Source organism: Furipterus horrens, unplaced genomic scaffold (genome assembly GCF_987537825.1).
Source record: "Furipterus horrens unplaced genomic scaffold, mFurHor1.1.pri manual_scaffold_5, whole genome shotgun sequence".
In the NCBI taxonomy this organism is placed as follows: domain Eukaryota; kingdom Metazoa; phylum Chordata; class Mammalia; order Chiroptera; family Furipteridae; genus Furipterus; species Furipterus horrens.
Genome location: NW_028327175.1, coordinates 150,835,529 through 150,857,664, shown reverse-complemented (window position 1 = coordinate 150,857,664; position 22,136 = coordinate 150,835,529). Strand labels below are relative to the sequence as shown.

Genomic DNA, 22,136 nt, shown 5'->3' with positions numbered 1-22,136 from the left:
ACAGGAATTGTGAAACTTGATGAGCTGGTGAAATGAGATCTGAAGCTAAAAACAACTTTGAATCAGGTAGCTCACATTCCTGATAACCTTCATCTTCCATTTTACGTCAGCATGTGGCCAGGTTCAGGCACATCGTGCACAATAAGATCTTGATAGAGACATGAGACTGTAACAGAACACGTATGACTGAGGGCTGGCTCAAAGTAAGGAGAGAAACCAGAGTAAATCTCAGCAGGTATAAAATTCCACCTTCTTGGGGAGAGAATGTCATTAGCAAGAAACAGTTTGAGAAAGGGAAGAAACATCTTTCTGTAACAAGGAGCAGTCAAGTGAGTGACAAACATCTCACGTTTCAGTTAAGTGAGACTTGAAGGAGTAGTCTTCAGAGAATGAATCCATCCTTGTAGAAGTGAGATTTTGGAGCTGACTGTGTTATGCTGTAGGCATTGATCTTTTCATGCATGCCAGGTAGAGATCGCTTCATACTTTCAGCTCTCAGAATATTTGTACCTTCAACTTTTTCTAGCACAAGGAGCGTTGATCTCTGTCCACATGAACTTCTGGGAGGACTATGAATGTTTTTGCCAGAGTTCCAGTGTATGTATACTATATTGGTTTTCAGAAGCTACTGTAACAAAATGAGCACAGATCTGTAGCTTAAAACAGCACAGATGTATGATCTTACAGTTCTATAGGACTCAGCTCAAAAGTCAAGGTGTCAGCAGGCCTGCGTGCTTTCTGGAGGCTCTAGGGGAGAATTAGTCCATTTCTTTGCCTTTTCCAGTTTTTAGAGGCTGCCTCCATTTCTTGGTTCATGGCTTCTCCATTTTTAAAGCTAGCAACATAGTATCTCTCTGAGCATGACTGGGAAAGATTACGATTTTTAAGGATTCATGTGATTGGGCTGAATCAGATAATCCATGATAATCTCTGCATTTCAAGGTCCTTACTTAATCCCACCCATAAAATGTATTTTGCCATGTAAGGTAACACAGGGAGGGGGTGAGGGATGTGGACGTGGACATCTTTGGGGGACCATTATTCTGCTTACTACATGTATGTTTATTTTTCCAGAGGAAGCTCTAAAGCATTTATCAGTCTCATATGGCACTCATGATCCCCCAAAAAGTTTGGAACAACTGTCCTAATCTCTTCCTCCTGAAGTCTACTTCCTCTTCTTGGTTCCCACAGAACCACCCTCACGTTTCAGTGCAGCCCCTCTGCCTCTTTGTCTCTTTCTCTGCACCCCCACATACCACACCCTCCTCTGCTCCACATTACCTTCCTCAGCAGTATAGTGTGCCACCTTGGAGGTCTCAAATTTGGGGTCCTATAGGTATATCTAGGGTGAAAATATATTTGGCTTGTAGAGTGTCATAGAATACTCTGACTCAATATTTAAAAATCATGTTTTACAGATTTTTAGCATTCTCTTGAAAAATCCGAAGATGAGATAACCCAGAGCCTCCATTTCCACAAGGCAACAATTAGTTGGAACAAAGGAGCAGTGCTTTATTTATTCACAATTGTCACCCAAATTTTCCCATTTATTTATGCTCTTTGCCTGGCTCCTACAGGTATTTGGTTGATAATGCCTGCTTCAATCCTCTTCTGAACAACTGCTCATCCTAGCGACTCTAGCTGCTGGGAGCTAAGCTCTGATAAGGTGATGGCTGATGCTGTCTTAATGCCTTATATTTTCAGTGCATCTGAGTGTAGGGGCTATATATTACACTACTCTGGCATGCTCCTCAGTACCTGGAGCTTTTCAAACCATGTATAATTATAGAACTGCATTTAGTTTGAACAAGAATGCCACCTTAGTAATCATTTAATACAACCTTTTCGTTTTCTAATTTGACACCCAGTGAGGCTGTGATTTGCTTAAACCTTCACTCCTTTTGTAATAGAACCAAGACAAGCACCAGCAATCTGTTTGGAGCAGTCACTTAATATGTATCAGTCTGATTGATTTTTATAGCTAGAGCCAATGCCAATACTGTGAACCCTCAGATATGACAAAGGGGAATTTGTAAATGTAAGAGAATACTAATGAAGTCAGGGACTTCTTACCCAGCTAAGTAAATTTACTTTTGAGAGTGATTAACTCAGTTGTGTTTAAACTGTTGTATTAAAATTTATGACAGCATTAAACCTTTAATGTTATTTAAGACCTTGTCTGTATAAACAGGAGCTATTCTATACCATTGTGTTGCTACTAATTAAGGCAGTGGTTACATTTGCGAATTGAAGTTCATTAGCCTCTTCATCTAGAACTCCCCAGTTAGAGGGATATTAGTGAGGATAATGGCCTTTGATAGCTTTGACTATTTTTGTGACATTCCAGATGAAAGGAAAAGCTTTGTTGCTCTTATGGAAAGAGGAAGTTTTGTTGGCAGCAACTTTTTCATGGGGGATAAATTCTTTCATCTTTTGTTTTTGAGGTAGGCAACTCGTATGTGTGTTTAATAGCTAATTGTTTCTTATTTAAATGTTTTTCATAGAGGTAAGCAGAGTCTTAATGAGTTCTGCTAAAAGAGAAAGAATAAGGAAGAGAGTGAGCACCCAGAGATTTTTTTAATAATACAGAAAACAAGATCTCCCATCTTGGACTGAACCTGAGCAGGAGCTCTGCCCATGGCCAGCGTGTTCTTCTTTCTCATTAGTGTGCTCTTAAGGTTTTTCTTCTCTTTTCCTTTTCTTTTCTTTTGTTTTTAGGGGTAAAGGAGACAGCAGGGTATGAGGTAGAAATAAAAAAATAATAGCTTGTCTTGACAATGTTTAAGACTCCCTGGTGTATGGCTATGTTATGTGTGGGTCCTCAAATAGCTTACTTTGTGGATACTCCATAGGAGGACAGCTGTACAAGGGCTGTCCTTCACCCTCCATTCTTCCTTCACCCTCATGGGCGCAGAAACAATCTGGTGGAATGGAACAAACATTCAAATTAAGAAATGCCTGGTCTTATGTCTACCAGGTGACCCTGGTCACTTCACTCAAATCCCTAAGTCCCCTCCTCTAACAGGAGTTTGGGTCAGATGATTTCTAAGGCCCTTTCTGGCTCTTACATTGAAAATACTCAACACCCTAGATATTTTAAAGGATTAGACTTTAGCTTAATAATTTAAGCTCTTGCAGGCACAGATAAAAATAATTCCCCCTCCTTGATACAGAGCACAAAAAATCCCACATCAAATCCTTAAACTGTCGATGGAAAAAGAGCCCATGCTTAATTATTCTGGGAATGAAACTCTTTTTATTTTTTATTTTTGGAGTCTGACTATGGTCACTTGATAAGTAGTTAGCACTTTCACTGGATAGTAATTAGGAATACAGATAAAAGGGAAACTTAACCATTCTCTCATTAAAAATAATAAAATAAGTGAAACATGGTTATATCAGAAATACAGGAAACTCCAAGGACATAAAAATTTCTTATAATCTTACCACCCAGATCTAAACACTATTAACCACTGTAGTGTACATATTTATGTTGTTATTGTTTTAATGTGGGCATGAAAAAACATTGTGTCTGAAAGGAGCTTTCTGATGCATTAGGGTTTGAATCTATTAGAAGCACTTTTTATTTCAAACAAGTCCCAGAGTATAAAGCTAGACCAGACTGTATTCTGACAATACAATCTTTATATCGTCGTCGGCAGCCGTCCGTCTCGAGAGACGATGGTGTAGCTTCTTAAGAGTCTATCTGCACCGCCGAGAATGGCTGTGCAGTCCGACTCGGGAGTGACACGGTATCTGTCTCCTCCCGTGTTGAATCGACATCTTACGATGACGCTGGAGTGTCCTCTCCAGTGAAGCTGAAGCTACAGAGCCTGGGCAGGGTGATATGGAGGGTCTGCTGTTGCCCATGCAGCAGACCCCCCCTCTCTTCGCAGCTGAAGGGTCCAAGGGAAAGACGGAGTCAATACAGCTTGACTTCAGGTGCGCCGCAGGAGTTGCCGGTGTTGACTACAACGTCAAACCGCCTTAGGGACTCCGGCTCCAGATTTTCTGTTGGGGTTTACTCCCTTAGCCTTTCCCCTGAAGAGGTATGCCGCAAGGCAGCGGAGGTTTTTTGGAGTCAGAGTTTTCCTTCTCTGATGTGCCCTGACTGGAAGATCGAACCAGCGACATTAGCTCGCAGTCCGACGCTCAATCCACTGAGCCAAACCAGCCAGGGCTGACAATCTTTATATATAAGGTGAATAATAAACAAGCAGGCTAATTGTCATAGGGCTGCTAAGCTCATTTATGGCTAAAGTGAACAAATTTGATTTTTCATAAGAAATACTCTAATATACAATTTTTCTCCCTTTTCTAAGCCCATTGTTGGACATTGACCCTTCCCTAAACAGCTCCCTCTCACTGCATTCACCACATTGTTATCATATTCATCTTTAAATTTATCCTCCTTCACACTAGATGGGGTGGCCTTGGAGGGTATAGGGCCTAGGTTATATCTATCCATCCTTATATGTGCAATAAATGGCATAACTTAGAATTTTCTATAGGAACCATGTTTTACCCACTTTAGTGACATGATAGCTATGTGTTAGAAATAAGATTTCTAGAAGATTGAACAAAAAACTTTGTTCTTGCTATCTCAACATCTTGGAAAGCTTCTTAGCTTAAGTTGGAATAGATTTGAGAGAAATTTCAATACTGACTTATAGGAGACAGAATGTATATAAACTTAAATCTAATTTAGAACTTTAACCAGCTGGTTAAGTGTTCCTGTGGCCATGGGACTTGAGACTATTCTTCAACCTACTCTTTATCTTCCTGAGGAGGTGATGGCTACTCCAATGCTTCCGTCATAGTATTCATTCACCAACAGGATATTCCTCTTCAAGACGTGTGTTATATACTACACACACACACACACACACATCATATATAGTGACACACACAGCTCCAACCCATCACTCTCTATATTTTTTCTTTTATCCTTAACCAATGCTAGATAAACAACTTTTTAAATTTTTTTATATATATTCGTATGTATGAATTTTTTCATATGTATGAAATCTTAGAGACATGTTTCTGTGTAACTTTTTTGTTCCATTTAATTAGTAAATTTTTCCATATTTTGAAATAGTCTCAAATATTAATAGCTGTGAAATATTCCGTTCTGTGGCTATACCATTATTTATTTAACTAATTCCAAATTATTGGTTACTTCTAGGATTTATATTTATACAGTATTTATAATACTGTAGTAAGAGCCAATAAAAATTATATTTTTGAAATGTTAGTGATAGTTTTTAAATATTTTATATTAGTTTCAGATGTACCGCATAGTGGTTAGACAATCATATACTTTACTAAGTGTTCCCTCCAGTGTTGCCATATTCATAGTTATTACAATATTATTATCTGTATTCCCTATGCTGTACTTTACATCCTTGTGACTGTTTTGTAACTATCAATTTGTTCTTAATCTCTTCACCTTTTCACCCAGTCCCCAAAAACCCCTCCCCTCCAGCAACCATCAGTCTGCTCTCTGTATCTATGAGTCTGTTTTAGTTTTGTTAGTACTTTTATTTTGTTCTTTACATTCCATATATAAGTGAAAATATATAGTATTTGTCTTTCTCTTACTGATTTATTTCACTTAGCATAATATCATCTAAAGGAATGTCAGTTATTTTCTGTCTGTGTTTTCTTCTAGGAATTTTATGGTTTTGAGTCTTACATTTAACTCTTTAATTTATTTTGAGTTTATTCTTGTATATGATGTAAGAAGATGGTCTAGTTTTATTACTTTTCTAGTATCTGTCCAATTTTTCTGACATCATTTATTGAATAGACTGTCTTTTCACCATTGTATGTTCTTGCCTCCATTGTCAAATATTAATTGACCATATAGGTGTGGGTTTATTTCTGGGCCCTTTATTCTTTTGCATTGATCTATATATCTATTTTTATGCCAGTATCCTGCTGTTTTGGTTACTATATATCTTGTAGTATAAATTGATATCAGGTAGCATGGTACCTCGTACTTTGTTCTTATTCAAGATTGCTGTGGCTATTTGGTGTCTTTTGTGGTTCCATATAAATTTTTGGGTTACTTGTTCCAGTTATGTGAAAAGCACCATTGTTAATTTGATAGCAATTGTGTTGGATCCATAGATTTATTTGAGTAGTATGGACATTTTAATGATATTAATTTTTCATATCTCTGAGCACAGTATATGCTCCCATTACGTGTATTTTCAATTTCTTACTCAGTGTCCTACACTTGTCTGAGTATAGCTCTTTTACCTCAATGGTTAAATTTATTCATAGGTTGTTGTTTTCTTGAGGCAAATGTAAATGGGATTTCTTAGTTTCCCTTCCTGATAGATCATTGTAATGAAGTTCTGAATATTTATTCTGTATCCTGATACTTTACTGAATTCATTTATCAGTTCTAGTAGTTTTTTTGGAGGAATCTTTAGCATTCTCTACATATGGTATCATGTCAAGTGCAAATAATGACAGTTTTACTTCTCCCTTTCCAACTTGGATGCCTTTTATTTCTTTCTGTCCAATTGCTGTGGCTAGGGCTTCCAGTGCTATGTTGAATAAGAGAGATGAAAGTGGATATCCCTGTCTTGTTCCTGAGATTAAGGGAAATATTTTTAGTTTTTCCCTGTTGAGCATGTTGTTAGCTGTGGGTTTGTCATACGAGGCTTTTATTATGCTGAGGTATGTCCCTCTATTCCCACTTTGTTGAGAGTGCTTTTTTATAAATGGGTGCTAGATTTTGTCAAATGCTTTTTCCTGCATCTGTTGATATGATCACATGATTTTTATTTTGTTTATATGGTGTATCACGTTAATTGATTTGCGAATATTTACCAACCTTGCATCCCAGGAATAAATTTCACTTTATCATATATGTACGACGTTTTCAACGTATCGCTAAATTTGATTTGCTAATAAGTATTTTGTTGAGGATTTTACATCTGTGTTCATCAGGGATATTGACCTCTCTCTCTATATTTTTTGTACTGTCTTTATCTGGTTTTGGAATTAGAATAATGCTGGCCTTGTAAAATGTGCTTGGGAGTCTTCCCTCCTCTTGACTTTTTTCAAATAGTTTGAGAAGGATAGGTGTTAATTCTTCTTCAAATGTTTGACAAAATTCACCTTTGAAGCCATCTGGCCCATGACTTTAGCTTGTGGGAGTTCTCTTGATTACTGCTTTGGTTTTGCCAGTTGTAATCAGTCTGTTTGGATTTTGTTTTTTCTTGATTCAGTTTTGGAAAACTGTATGTTCCTAGGAATTTATCGACTTATTCCCAGTTTTGAAATTTGTTGACAAATAGTTGGTCATAATATTTTCCTATAATTGCTTGCATTTCTGTAGTGTCAGTTGTTTCTTTTCCATTTTATTTCTGATTTTATTTATTTGGGTCCTCCTTTTTTTTCTTGATGAATCTGATTAAAGGTTTGCCAATCTTATCTTTTTAAAGAATAAGCTCTTGGTGACTTCCGGCCAAGATGGAGGCTTAGACGGACTCGCTAGGTCTCCCTCTACAACTAGAGAGGAATACAACTACTTCAAAACAAAAGATAACTAGAAATTCCAGAAAATAAAACTACACGGAAGCCCAACGTATGAAGTTATAAACCAGCGGCGCCCTTTGGGCAGGTAGGAAGAGTGAAAGTGGGTGGTGCTGTTTGCAGTCGCACCAGGGACAGTGGCAGGGAGGACAATCCCAGCGGCAGGGAGGACGATCCCGGCTGCAGTCAAACCCCCGCGGCTCGCGACCCCAACGCTGGGAGATGCAGCCACCACATCGCCTCGAACAGTGAGGCCCAGAGGGCGGGAGGACAGATCCCGGTCTCCTAGCGGAATAACTGCGGGAATCCATCTTGGACCCCCCGCCCCCACACAAAGCGCCACAGGGCTGCGAAATAGGTTGCGGATCGCCACTGGTCGCTGGGCAGCGACAACAAAGCGCCGGTGAGAAAGGTTGCGGATCGGCGCCAGTCGCTGGGTTGTGACGAGTACACAGGCACTGCCCCCTATAGCTGGCCCAAGAAAACAGAACACATCTGTCAAAATGAGGCAGACAACTATAGAAATCCCGGTGGCACAGCTCACCAGGCAACAGATGAAGAATCTGACAGATGAACAAATAAGAAACCTGTCAGAGGCTCAGTTCAGGGCCATTGTTATCAGGTGGCTTACAGAATTAACAAAAGATCTGGAAAAAAGATGAAAAAGAATCGAAAAACACTCATACTGAAAGGAACAAAACCACATATGAGACAGATGATGAAGAAATAAAATCCAGAGTTCAAATCAACAAACCAGAACACAAAGAAGGAACAAACAGTCAACCAGTGCAGAGAGAAAAAATGGGAAGCAAGGAAAATGATGAGAGAATCAGAAACCTCTGGGACAGCTATAAAAGGCCCAACATAAGAATCATTGGTTTGCCAGAGGGCAAAGAGGATGAACTAGAAATTGAAAAATTAAGTGAAAATATAATAAAGCAGAACTTCCCAAACTTGGGGAAGGAAATAGACTTACAGGTCCAGGAAGCACAGAGAATTCCAAAAAAACTGGACCCAGGGAGAACCACTCCAAGACACATTATAATCAAAATGTCAAAAGTTAAAGATAAAGAGAGAATCTTAAAAGCAGCAAGAGAGAAGAAAAGAATCATGTACAAAGGGGTCCCAATTAGACTATCAGCTGACTTCTCAAGGGAGACCCTGCAGGCAAGAAGGGACTGGCAAGAAATATTCAAAATAATGAAAATCCAAAACCTACAACCACGAATACTCTATCCAGCGAAATTGTCATTCAGAATAGAAGGGCAGAGAAAGTGTTTCCAGGACAAAATAAAACTGAAAGAGTTCATTAGATCCAAACCACTGTTATATGAGATGTTAAAGGGACTGGTTTAGAAAAAGGAGGATCAAAACTATGAACACTAAAGTGAAAACTGCATCACAAGAAACAACAACACAAGATGGGAATTGAAACAAGGGCAAACTAAACAGGCAACGAGAGTGGAAAAAGCACTATAGGTATGGGGAGCATATTGGGGGGAGGTCAGCAGGGAAGGGGAAGGGGGAGAGGGAGGGAGATGATATAGGAATTAAGGAGCATGGTAGGAGGGAATGGAATAGACAGAGAGAGGTTGAGAAGAACTATATGCACAACTAATGGACATGGTCTAAAAGGGGGGGACAACTGGAGGGAGGGGGACCACCGGGTGGAGGGGAGAAGAGGGAAGGGAAATTGGGACAAATGTAACATTATAATCAATAAAGCATGTTAAAAAAATAATTAAAAAGAAATAAATAAAAGAATAAGCTCTTGGTTTTATTGATCTTTTGTATTGTGTTTCAGACTCTATTTCATTTATTTCAGCTCTTATATTTAGTATTTCCTTCCTTCTACTCACTTTGGGCTTTGTTTTTCTTTTCTTTTTCTGTTTTCCTTAGGTGTAAGGTTAGATTGTTTGAGATTTCTTAACTTGTTTGTTTCTTGAGGTAGGCCTGTAATGCTATAAAATTTGCTCTTACAAATCCATTTACTGTGTCCTGTAGATTTTGGGGTGTGTTTACATTTCATTTGTCTCAAGGTTTCTTTTTATTTCTTCCTTGATCTCATTGTTAACCGAGTCATTGTGTAGTATAACATGTTATTTAGCCTCTGTGTGTGTGTTTTCAATTTTCTTGTAATTGATTTCTATTTTCATCCCATTGTGGTCAGAAAAGATGCTTAATAAGATTTCAATTTTCTTCAATTTATTGAGATTTGTTTTGTGTCCTAATATGTAGTCTGTCTTAGAAAATATTCTGTGTACACTCAAATAGAATATATGTTCTGCTGCTTTGAGGTGAAATGCTTTCAAAATATCAGTTAAACCCATCTTGTCTAGTGTGTCATTTGAGGCCACTGTTTTCTTACTGATTTTTTGTCTGGAAGGTCTAGCCATTAATGTCAATGAGATGTTAAAATCCCCAACTATGACTGTATTACTGTTGATTTCTCCCTTTATGTTCATCAGATTTGCTTTATATATTTAGGTGCTCTTAAGTTGAGTGCATAAATTTTTACAAGGGTTTCATCCTCTTGTTGGATTGATCCCGTTATCATTATGTAATGTCCTTCTCTGTCTCTTCATATAGTTTTGTTTTAAAGTCTGTTTCGTGTGATATAGGTATCGCTACCTCAGCTTGTTTTTTTTTTGTTTTCATTAGCACTAAGTATCATTTTCCATATCTTTACTTTCAGTCTGTGTGACTTTCATTCTGAGGTGTGTCTCTTGTAGACAGCCTGTATATGGATCCTTTTTTCTTATCCATTGAGCTACCTTTTTAATTGAAGAATTTTCTCCATTTACATTGAAAGTGATTATTAATAGGTAGATATTTATTGCCATTTTATTTTTTTAAGATACATTCCTCTGTTTTTTCTTCTTCTTAAGAGAAGAAACTTTAACATTTCTTATAATACCGGTTTGGTGGTAACATACTTCTTGAGCTTTTTCTTGTATAAGAAGTTCTTTATTTCTCCTTCAATTTTAAATGATAGCCTTGTTGGGTGAAGTAATCACTTTGAATATTTCATGCCAATTCCTTCTGGCCTGAAATGTTTCTGTTAAGAAACCAGCTGATGGTCTTCTGACAGCTCCCTTCTAGGCAACTAACTGTCTTTCTGTTGCTGCTTTAAGATTTTCTCTTTGTCATTAATCTTTGCCATTTTAATTATGATGTGGCTTGGATTGGCCCTCTTTGGGTTCATCTTGTTTGAAACTCTCTGCACTTACTGGACAGTGTATGAGCTGCTGTGGAGCAGCTGACCCTATGCAGCTTAATTTTTCCCAGCAGGGTCTGGTGCCTAACGAGGTCCTGTGTTGAGTATGCTGCTTGTGGACCTAACTGGGTCATTCTGATGTGGTCTGAAGCCTGTCATCGGATGGGTTGGTTCAGGTGTAGCCTGTGACTGGCCCTGGGCTACCTATTTAGAGCTATAAAGCGACAATCAATCCATAGTTTGCGGTTGAATCTTCTGGTCTTGGGTTTGCATGAAAGGGGCCAAGCCGCGCACCAAGTATTGCTTCCACCATCACTAAGCCCAGGGGCAGATCAGCAAAAGGCCTAATTTACCTCAACTTGCTGATTGACTCTTAGGCTCAATCACTGAAAGAACCCCTGGCAGTATACCAGTAGCATAAGGTAGGTTCTCAGTGAATAACCAGGTAGAGGTGGGTGGTGTTTACCAGATTGCTACAGATTCAAACTTAGCGCCTTTGTGGGTCTGAGTCCACACAGCAAAATTCTCAGTGTATACAAAGGTCAGCTGCCACCCACGTAGGGTCAGCAGAGAGAGCCTTCAGGGTTAGGTCAGCCAAGTTCACCAGGCTAAAGAGACCATGATTTTTAGCCATGTGGAGAGAGCACTCTGCACAGGAAAAGAGGCATTGATCAAGGATGAGAGGGAAATATGGCCCTCACCATAGAGCCACACAATAGTCTCTCCCTATATGTCTCTGACACCTTGTGGTTTTGCCTGGACCTCTTGAAAGCCTTCCAAGAAAGTGTGTTCAACAGGCCCAGGCTTGCTTCAACCAGCTGACTCCTCTGCAAGGGTAGGGCCATGGGGAGTCGGAAGGTTGGGGCTAATAGATCTCTCATGGGGAGGCACCGGGGCATGTGGAAGGGGGAAAATGGCCCTTGCCCTATGGCCACACAACTCAGTCTTTCCTTGTACCTCTCTGACAGGTTCTGAGTCTGCCCAGACCTTCTCAAGAGGCCTCTATGAAAGTCTATACAATGGGCCCAGGCTGGCCATAGCCAGCAGATTCCTCAGCAGGGTGTGAGCTCAGCAGGGCTACAGTGAGTTGGGAGGGTGGGGCTTGTGCATTCCTTCAAGCTGATGTTGTATGGAGGGGAGTGCTTGACCCAGAAAAGATGGTGTCTGTGGGCAGTGTTGGAGAGGGACTCCGCAGGGCAACCTTGGCGGCTGTCCCTTCAGCTCTCTCCCTGAAGCAACACAACCCAGTCGCTCCCTGTATGACCCCAGTCTGCTCTGAGCTGCCTTCCTTCTGCTGGAACCCAGGGTGAGTGGCTGTGAATGAGATGTTTGCTGGCCCTTCAAGAGGGTGCCTAGATTTCTAGCAGGCTCCCATATCTCCCTGGTGGATGAAATCCCAGATGCTTTTTAAAAGCCAGATTATGTGAACTACTCTTCCCAGCTCTGGTGCTTTGGGCTGGGAAACCAGCATGGGATTGAGATCTCTTGCTCTTCAGGGGGGACCTTTGCAGCTGAATATCCCTTCAGATTCTCAACTGGCATATGTGGGTATGGGGCCAGGCTTTTTCATGTCTATCCCCTTCCTACCAGTCTCAATGTGGCTTCTTTTGTAAATCCTTGGTTATAAGATTTCTGTTTAATTAGTCTTCTTTTGGTAATTTATATTGATTGTTCTATAATTTAGTTGTATTTATGGTTTGGTCCTGTGAGGAAGTGAGTGTAAATTCCACCTACTCTGCCACCATCTCAATTGTCTAAAAATATTTTTATGTACATCCATTATATAGTTTTATTGGTTTGTGCTTCAGGGTAAAAGCTGTCCAGCCATTGGGATTAAAATGTTTAACTAAAATAAAACTTAGGATATAAATTTGCCAGTTATTTGATCATGGAAGAAGATAGACATATAATGGATAATTGGTAACTTTGAGAGAACTAAATAGAAAGTCATGTCTGGATTTCTGTATGTGGTTAAATCATAAAATAGTGGCTCAGGATAGAACCTTTGAGATTATTCAGTCCAATCCCCTCCTCCTTACTTGTGTATTCTAGGTATTTCTATTTCATCCACCAGCCCTCATAGTCTTCTGGTTCAGATTGTGCTGAGGGTAAATGTTCTCTGGCTTTAACATTTCCAGAGGACATTTGGAAATTATGTGGTCTATGGAACAATTCTTTCTTGTGTGGGACTGCCCACACATCTCAGGGGCTCTGGCAGCTTTGGCTCTAGCCCATCAAATGCTAGTAGGCACCCCCAGCTTCTGAGCCAATCACAGATAGCCTCCAAATTTTCTAAATACTCCCTAGGGGATGTACCACTTTCCACTTGAGAAATGACAATCTGCACGATAGATGTTTAAAACTGTTTTAGGAGAGTATTAACATGGGTACCTAGGGAAAAAAAGCAGTTACGTTATGGTTTTATGTGATCCTATTTTTGCTTACTATATACAATAATTATGTACAGAAACATACTGGAAAGACATGAATCAGTATTTTACTTATGGTTACTTTCAGGTGGGATGATGATTATTTAAAAAATATTGTTTTTGATTTCCACATTTCCCCCCATTCTGCTCCTATTAAGTTTTTAAATCAAGAAATTGTTCATAAATTAAAAAAAAAAAAATAGTATACTATTCAGGATATGGAGCCATAATAAATTTGTTTAAATTTCTGCACTTGTATGATGTAATTTTACTTTCTTTCTCTCTCTCTCTCTCTCTCTCTCTCTCTCTCTCTCTCTCTCTCTCTCTCTCTCTCTCTCTTTTTGAGCTGTTGTATCTAAAGCTGAGGTAAATAGGAATATTAGTAGAATGTTAGCAGAAAATGGATTTATTTTTAATTTTTGTTAACTAAAGGAAACCTTAAATGTATTTTCAATGACATCTGAAACTTTTACAATTTGGGTAAGTTGGAATCAGAAAGCAAATATGAAAGGTGAATTTTATAGGATCAGATGATGCTTAAAACCAGAATTTGTGTCCTAGATGCCTCTTTCTTTGAGTGTTTTTGTCTTTATATTTACCTCTCTGATCATTAATTCATCCTTGTTCCTTAGACAGACACTGATCCAGGTTTTATTCATCTTGTGCAAAGACCACATCGGTAAGGACAGTTTCCTGTTGAAACATGCCTGGCATTTGTTGTTTGCTTTTAAATGAAATAATAATGAGGATCCTAACTAACATATGTACTCTGGGAATAACAAGTACAGAAGCGCTGCTTATTCAAGACACAGACAAAGGTCTGGAAGGCTGGAGTATACTGGATTGCGGAGAGAATGTGATGTCAGAAAGGTTGGCGGTGCAGACTGCACAGGGCCTGGTACCCAGGGTGTGGGTTTTAGATTTGGTTGAAGTTCATAGGGAAGCCATTGGGGGTTATAAATGAGAATGACATGCTCAGATTACACCTTTAAAAGGCCACTCTAAGTGTGTGTTGTGAGGAGACATCTTCAAAGCTAAAGCATCCTCATTGCAGGAGGTGATAGTAGCAATGAAGGTAGAAATAGGGTAGAGGAGGATAGAAGACACATGGCCTTTTAACCCTTTGGGAGAGGAAGAAAAATTTTACTAGGCACATGTAGCATTTAGGGTTGTTTAATGCCTACCACAGTTCTCTGTGCTTTTGGTAAAGTTCTCTTGTTTTTAGGGCTATCCTGATTTATGATCTAAAAGTTAAAGTGTTGGAAGACCAAGTATCAGATGTAATCTCACAGTGGTCAGTGCGATAGGTATTATATTTAATATTCATCAGATAGTCATCTGTCATTCAAATTAGCCAACTTCCCCCATCATTACTCATGATCCCTGTGACCTTAACTGCATCTGCACCTGAGCTAACTCTTCATTTGTGTATTACTTTTCTTCACTGTCCCTGTCTGTAAGCTCCAGAGAGACAGGGATTGTATCTCCTTAGTTACATTGCTCACTTTCTTACATTAGTTCTTCCAGAAATGAGCCTCCTAGGAGGCCGTGGGTACAGGGAGGTAACCTTGGGAGGCCAGAACACAGGAGGAGGAAGAGCTGTCAGTAGGTGTGTGATTGAACATTCAGTAACTGGGACTTGTTCCCTGGGGCCTCTCTGAGGCACTGCGCAGAAAGTTCCCAGATGTATCCCTCTGAAAATAGGGGGGCTGCAGTGTTTATCCACATATTCCTCTTTCTGTTGCCCCCAGAGGAGGTAACTCTCCCACACTTCCAGGCTGAGGGATCCAGTTCTGCCTCTCAAAACCCATGAGGTAAAAAAGTGAAGAGACTTGGTAGGTGCTCAAGAGAGGATGATGCGAGTGAGCAGACCTGTCCATGGAGCTGAAGCATCTGCTACAACCACTCTGCCTCCCAGGCTGAGCACTGCCTGGCACAGGGAGCAGGTGTCTAATAATCACTTATTAAATGAATGCAGTAAATAAGATGATGCAAGCAAAGTGCTTTGTATCATGCTCAGCAAACCTGGTGCTGCTATCATTGTTACTGATAAATATTATATTATCAGCATCTTAGCTCCCACTGGATCCCCTGTACCAAATATCCCTTCCCAAACTCTTCCTTTCTGGTTTATGGGGCATTTTGAACCACACACATGACAACTCCACCTCCTTCCCTCTGCCAGTTCTCACACATGCCTCATGGGACTGAGTCACTCCTTACCCATTCTCTGGGCATTAGAGTGGTTCTGACTGTTTCTAGGCTCTGTTTCAGCCCACTAAGGTGAGGAGAAGTGTCTACTTTAATGCAGCTGGGCTGCCTTGTGTTTGGAGTTTCTCATAGTGTCTCCAGGGACACCGCACTTTCCTCTTCTGAGATGTGTCACCTGGAACCCAGGCCAGAAGCACTCACAGAAGTCTCTCACTCACCTGTGCTCTTTAGCCACTTGGTTTTTTCCCAGGCTGTTATACCTGGACCTTTAGGATAATGTTTTCCAATTAGGAATCTCCTGGGGTGCTTACTAAACACATGTTACCAGCCCACTTCTCTGGAAACAGATTCAGTGAGTGTGGGACATAAGTATCTGTTTTTAATAAAACTGGTTGATTCTAATCTTCAGAGAAGTATAAGGTGAAACGTGAGCATGGGGCTTGGGTTATAGCTACTGGGAGGGCATGTTATTAGGGATAGGTGTTCTGCCTGCAGCCATAACCTCTGTGTCTCCTCTGTGGGAGTTCATTGACCTATACACGTACATACATTGGGTTGGAAAGTCAGTTCATGAAGATGCATTGACTTCTAGTTCTGTTTTTTTTGTTAGTGGTCTCTTTGAGAGTTATTTTAAACTCTGTGCCTTGGTTTCTTTATCTTTGGCTGCCCAATTGGGCATTGGCTGCCCAATGTTTAATCTCAATCCATTAGCATAGAAATTTGGGGAAAACCAGTAAGAGAATGTCTTTAATGCAGCTTAGACTCCCTAGGGAAAGAAACTTTATATTCACTGTATCAAGGGTTGTTTATTGATGCTAATATTACTGGAATTTATTGGCATCTTGTCTGTTTCTGCATATAAAGCTATTGTTTGTTCATAAAGAATGTTTTGCTCAGAGGGTTGTCCTCCTAGGATGTACCTTTTGTTCTCAAAAGAGTTTCAGGAAACTAACAGTCAAACAGCCAGCTGATATACATTGGTGTGTCGTGTGTTGCTTTCTAATACAGAGGCTCAGTTGAATACAGTAGAGTATCTGGAACTCTTAAATGAGTAGGTACTGTTTGGCTTTAAGGTTCTAACTTTACATGAAGCGCTCTGGAAAATGTGTTGGATGCTCTCCTTTTACTCTTTCTGCCCAGGTTTTCTAAGTGCAGGTTAGAAAGACACTTGCTAATCTTTAGCAGGCCTCTTAGGGAAAGAAATCTGTCTCCTGGCGGGAATGAGAGTCATCCCCCTGCCAAGCATGCTTCAATGGGAGGAGGGAGCATGTGTTTTATCATAATCATTGTATATACCCAGGCATATATCAGAGTTGGCAGCTGCCCACACTGAATGCCTACTATGTGCCAGATGCCAGTATTAGCCCTAGAATAAGTATTAAGCAAGACTCATGGTCTCTGCCTCATGGAGAAAGACAAATTATTGTACAAACCATGATTAGAGGCTACGACATGCTACACAGCAGATGTAGAAATTCAGAATACAGTAAAACATACAAAAGGGAAAGCTGATTGGTCTGGTAGCAGGTATCTAAAGGGCTCATGAGTTAATGAGGAGGGAAAGTGGAGAAGGTAGAACATTATAGACCCAGGAACAGCATATATGAAGGTCTGAGGTGGAAAGGGGCATGTGCATCTGAGGAACTGATAGGATGTCAGTGTAGCTGGAGCACAGAGAGGAAGACGAATAGGAACTGAGGATGAACAAGTGAACGGATATTAAATCCTTCAGAAAGTCCTAGGCTACTTTAAGAATTTTGGTCTCTATTATAAGTGCAGTGTGCAGAAAAGTAGTGACAAGGTTGTTGTGTGGGAATGCTGTGGGGAGGGTAGAGGAGAAGTAGGGAAACCAGAGAGATAGTCCAGAAGATAGATAATGTGGCTTGGCCTAAGATGGTGGGGAGAGGATAGATGTAAAAGTTATTTGGGATAAGAAATTAAAGCAAGAAATATCAGGCACACCCTCAGCTGAGGACATCACCTGCAATCCAGGCATGTGCCCTGACTGGAAACTGAACCTGTGACCTTTTGGTTCACAGGTCAACACTCAATCCACTGAGCCACACCAGCCAGGGCTGACCAAGTGGTCCCACTTCTGGGATGTATCCAAAGAAACCCAAAACACTAATTCAAAAGAACATAAGCACCCCTATGTTCATTGCAGCATTATTTACAATCACCAAGATGTGGAAGCAACCCAAGTGTCCATCAGTAGATGAATGGATAAAACAACTGTGGGACATTTATACAGTGAAATACTACTGAGCTGTGAAAAAGAAGAAAATTTTACCCTTTACTACAGCATGGATGGACCTGGAGAACATTATGCTAAGTGAAAGAAGCCAGTCAGAGAAAGACAAATACCATATAATTTCACTCATATGTGGAATCTAATGAACAAACTGAAGTAACAAGCGAAATAGAGACAGACTCATAGATGGAGAGCAGGATGACAGCTATGGGAGGAGGTTAGGGAGCAGAGGGATTGAGCAAGAAGGAAAAATTACTCATGGGCATGGACAACAGTGTGGTGAATGCTGGGATGAGGTGAATATGGGGATTCAAATGGTGACGAAAAATACAATAAAAAAGAAAAAAAGAAAAAGAAATTAAAAGATTTAGTGACAAATCGACTATTGGGTTTGAGGGAGAGGAAAGTGTCAGGTAACTCTTACATGTCTTCTATGAGCAATTTGGCAGATGGGAAAGCTTTTCACTAACTTAGGGAACACACCCATCTGCTAATTTAATTATGGATAGTTGAAATTTGGTATAAATCAAAAATCCTACATAAAAATACTGCTTCACAAATTATCACATCTGTGGTTTGACATTATTCTTAGGCCAAGAAAAATGTCTTGTTTGTTGTGCTATTTTGAATTCCAATCCACCTCCCGGGGGAAGGCCACTGCAGGATGACCCGCAGGCTGGCTCAGTGCAAGCTTTAGGGCTCCAGTCATGTGGGGACCCCCAATAGTTTTAGAAAATTTGTACTTCTATCAGCTAGCTGTAATTTTGCAGTCAAAGAATCCAGCATGAAGCTCTTTGACTATCAGCAAACAATTAACTTTTGTGTTTCTCTGTTGAGAAGTGCTTTTATTCTGAATTATACCATTTGATGGCAGTGGTAATGTGATGGCACCATTCTTTGATCTGGTTCCTTCTGTTTCTTCATTTATCCCTCCATCCAAAAAGTGTGTACTGAGTGTTTACCATGTGGCAGGCACCATGCTAGGCTCTGGCCACACGATAAGGGGACAATGGACGCAGAACCTGTGACTGTTGCACATTGCTGTTGCGGCCACCGCTCACTCTGCCGAACACACTGTAGAGTGCACTGTCCTAGGTGAGCCCTGTTTAGGCATTTTCAATTCCCCATTTCAGCCTCGCCTCAAGCTTCAAATATCTTAAGTCTAAACTAATGAACTGCCTCTCTTTATGCCCACTCCTTTCTCCTCACCCGAATTGCATATTTTTATATATCTGTTAGAAAAACCACATGTCATTTGTCTTGTCCCACAGGCTCAAACTTTGGAATAATTTTGATTACTCCATCTCTTTCATTTCATACTTTGAATCCATACCCATGATATTTGATTGTTTCTATCTGTGAAAACATCTCTCTGATCTGTCTCTACCTCCCCAGTTCCTCTCCATTGTTCTAATACTAGTTCCTCTTGTGCACTGATTCTTCACTTGCTGAAATAGCATCAAGGCTGGGTTTTAATTAGTTTTATCCTCTGCTTAAGATTTCACTAGATTGTAAGCCTCCTAAAGGCATAAATGCTGCTTATTGATTATTAGCTCCACAACAATGTACCAGGCACATGAGAGATACTCAGATGATTACTAAATTAAAGCACTTTAACACTTAGACCAGAGTTCTCAAACTTGATCTGGAGATGATGAGTAGTTTTCCTGGAAGATCGTGTGATTATATTATTTGCAGGCTGTTCTGTGCATCTCCATAATACATACTATACTTTTTATCCAAGTCTATATCTGCTTTCTTCCATTAATGTTTGCTACTTGTGTATTTGTTTTACCATCAGCTGGTACCAAAGCCCTAAAAAAATTTCTGCTTGAAAACATAAATATTCTTTCTATTAAAGGACTGCACTTTATTTTTCTGGTGTTATCATAACTCTACAGAAACCCATTTGAAAACCATTGTAAGTTACAAGGAAATTATAACTGTTCAGTGTTTTAGATGTTACCAGACAGGATGGGTTAATAATCCCTGTCCTCAAGAGGGTTTCACGCTTTTTTTGAGAAAAAGCTACTTTGTAATTTCCAAAGCCCTAAAATCACAGTGTGTGTGGCTCAAGGATTTGATGGGCATAGGTTAGGTGTGCTAGTGGTCTTCTTCCTTACTTTTCTCACTTGAACAATCTCTCCATGAGCTAATAGTTGGAACCCTTACTTCCATCACACTGCCTTGTGCAGACATGGTAGATATCAGTACGGCCTTCACAATTTTGTTTGACCGTCTTCTTACCTTTCTCATTAGTAATAAATTTTTGCACACTTAGCAATGCCTGTGGATGGGAAGAACTCTGCATAGTTAAGAATATTTCAAAGTGAGACTGTGGCATTTCTAAATGTTCATCCTGACTTTTAGAAATCATTGATCTTGTTGACCATTCAGAGGACATGTATGTTTTCTTCAAAATTCAAATTGAAACTGAACAATAACTGTAAATAATTATGTCTCAAAATAAAGCTTTTTATAAATGACTTAACACCAACTAAAGTTTTTATACATTAAGATAGCAGGCTTTTTATACACTTAATAACTGTAACTTAATATGTTTATTATATTATAGTCTGAGAATTGCTGCATAAAAACTTGAATGTTATGTAGTAGATGCCACTGGACCATAACATTTGGGGAATCATGATTTGGAGCTAAGCATCTTCAACTGTGGAATTTGGTTTTTTGTTTTTAAATTTAAAAAAATGATTTGAAGTAAATTCACCCATTTTTAAGTTGTTTTTCTTCTATTGATAACTAGGTGGTGGCAAAAACAAGCTTTACCATATTATCCAGCACTTGCTATAACATTTATTGTGTTAGTTAACAGAAAGGACGACATTTCCAAAAGCTGTCTTCCGTGAATAAATGGTGTCATTATGTAACAGTTGTATCAGATTACATTCATTCATTAAAAAAAAACTTATTAATGAATTAAAAAATATTGAAGTTTAACTGAGGATTTAGCAATGTAGAAAGTGCCTTTGCACGTATCCTCGTATAGCATGGTATTTCTATAGCCCAGTTTTGCTCTAACACAATTAGAGAATTGGGGAAACCCCCATATAACACAGTACTTCTATACACAGTTTCACTCTAACACGGTATGACTGTAGAAGATATCCAAGAATTGCTGGTAGAAGAAGAAACTGAAGAAGTAATTTTGGTGGAAATGACATCTGGAATCTGCCAAGATAACTTAGAGGATGATAGCACTGATGAAAACAAAGTTAAACAGTTTACTCTAAAAAGCGTAAAGAAAGGCCGAGACTTAGCCGAACAGTTAGAGTCATGTTTTCTAAATGAAGATCCTTGCACTAAAAGGAGCACAAAGTTTAAGAGAGAACTTCAAAAGTGTTTCACACTACATAACGAAATTTATAAAGATCTCTCAGCTAAAAGCAAGCTACCTAAAATAACAGATTTTTTGCAAAAAGTAGAGCATAGAAATCAAGATAATGCTGAAGAAAGTTCAGAGGGTGAGGATATCTTGTCAAAAAGAAAACACATTTGGTTAATGGAGCTTAGTAGTGATGATGAAGAAAACATTTAATTCATATTAATATGTAATACTTTTGATGAAAATTGCTTTAGTAAAGATATTTCTCTTAATTATAAAAATATAAGAGTAAGTTTTTAAAATTTTTTTAACCTAACCCCCCATTTTATACTAGTTCTTTGTTTTGTATGACATGGATTTGCATAACACGGCATTTATTAGGAACCTAATAACCGTGTTATACAGGGGTTGCCTGTAATCACTAATTTCTTGGAGCTTACATTTAATATGGAAATGTAGGTAAACAGTGTAATATCAGATAGTGATAAATGCTAAGAAGAAAATCTAAGGACACTGTGATGAGATTGAAGGGAAGGGGTATGTCTAGGAATTTAGGAAGATCAGGAGGGCTCATTGGGAGGTGACAGAGGAGCTGAGCTTACGTGCTTAGAAGAGCCAACTCTGTGAAGATCTGAGGGAAGGGCTGTCAGGGACAGCAAGGGTGAAGGTTTGAACAGGGAGCCAACATGTGTTGAAGAAGCAGAGAAAAGGCCAGCGAGGCTGGAGTGTAGGGGACAAAGGTGAGAGTGATAGGAGGTGGGGCCAGGGAGATGGCAGAATCCAAACACAGACCAGTGTAAGGAGTCTGGACTTTCTTCTATGGGCAGTGGGATACCACTGAGGATTCTTTAACAGGGATATAGTCAGATCTGTCACTACCAGCTTCAAATGTGCATTGTTGAAAGATTTCTTTTAAATAAAAAATAATTTTTCTTTGTATTTTACAGAATAGACCAGAGGGCTGCCACTCTGCCAAAGGATGCTTTTGAACCTCGGCAGGACTTAAATGAGGTAGGTGCAATCAGTACTGGTTGTAGGAACATGAATTAGCCAATTATGAAATTTATTACTCTTTTTTCCTAGTCTTAGGAATTCTCCCTGATTAAAATTAAGTATTTTTGCTCTTATGTGAAC

The 22,136-nt window shown here is 39.4% G+C and overlaps 1 protein-coding gene across 5 annotated transcripts in view; it reads left to right on the top strand.

Moving 5' to 3' along the window:
- The window catches only part of FAM13C (family with sequence similarity 13 member C), a 128,241-nt gene that overhangs the window by 48,535 nt on the left and 57,570 nt on the right, over positions 1–22,136 (top strand). For all 5 annotated transcript variants that reach the window (XM_090278059.1, XM_090278056.1, XM_090278055.1 and 2 more), the window contains one exon: positions 21,950–22,013. In XM_090278059.1, coding sequence (XP_090134185.1) covers positions 21,950–22,013 — 64 coding nt within the window. The remainder of the gene's footprint in view (positions 1–21,949; positions 22,014–22,136) is intronic.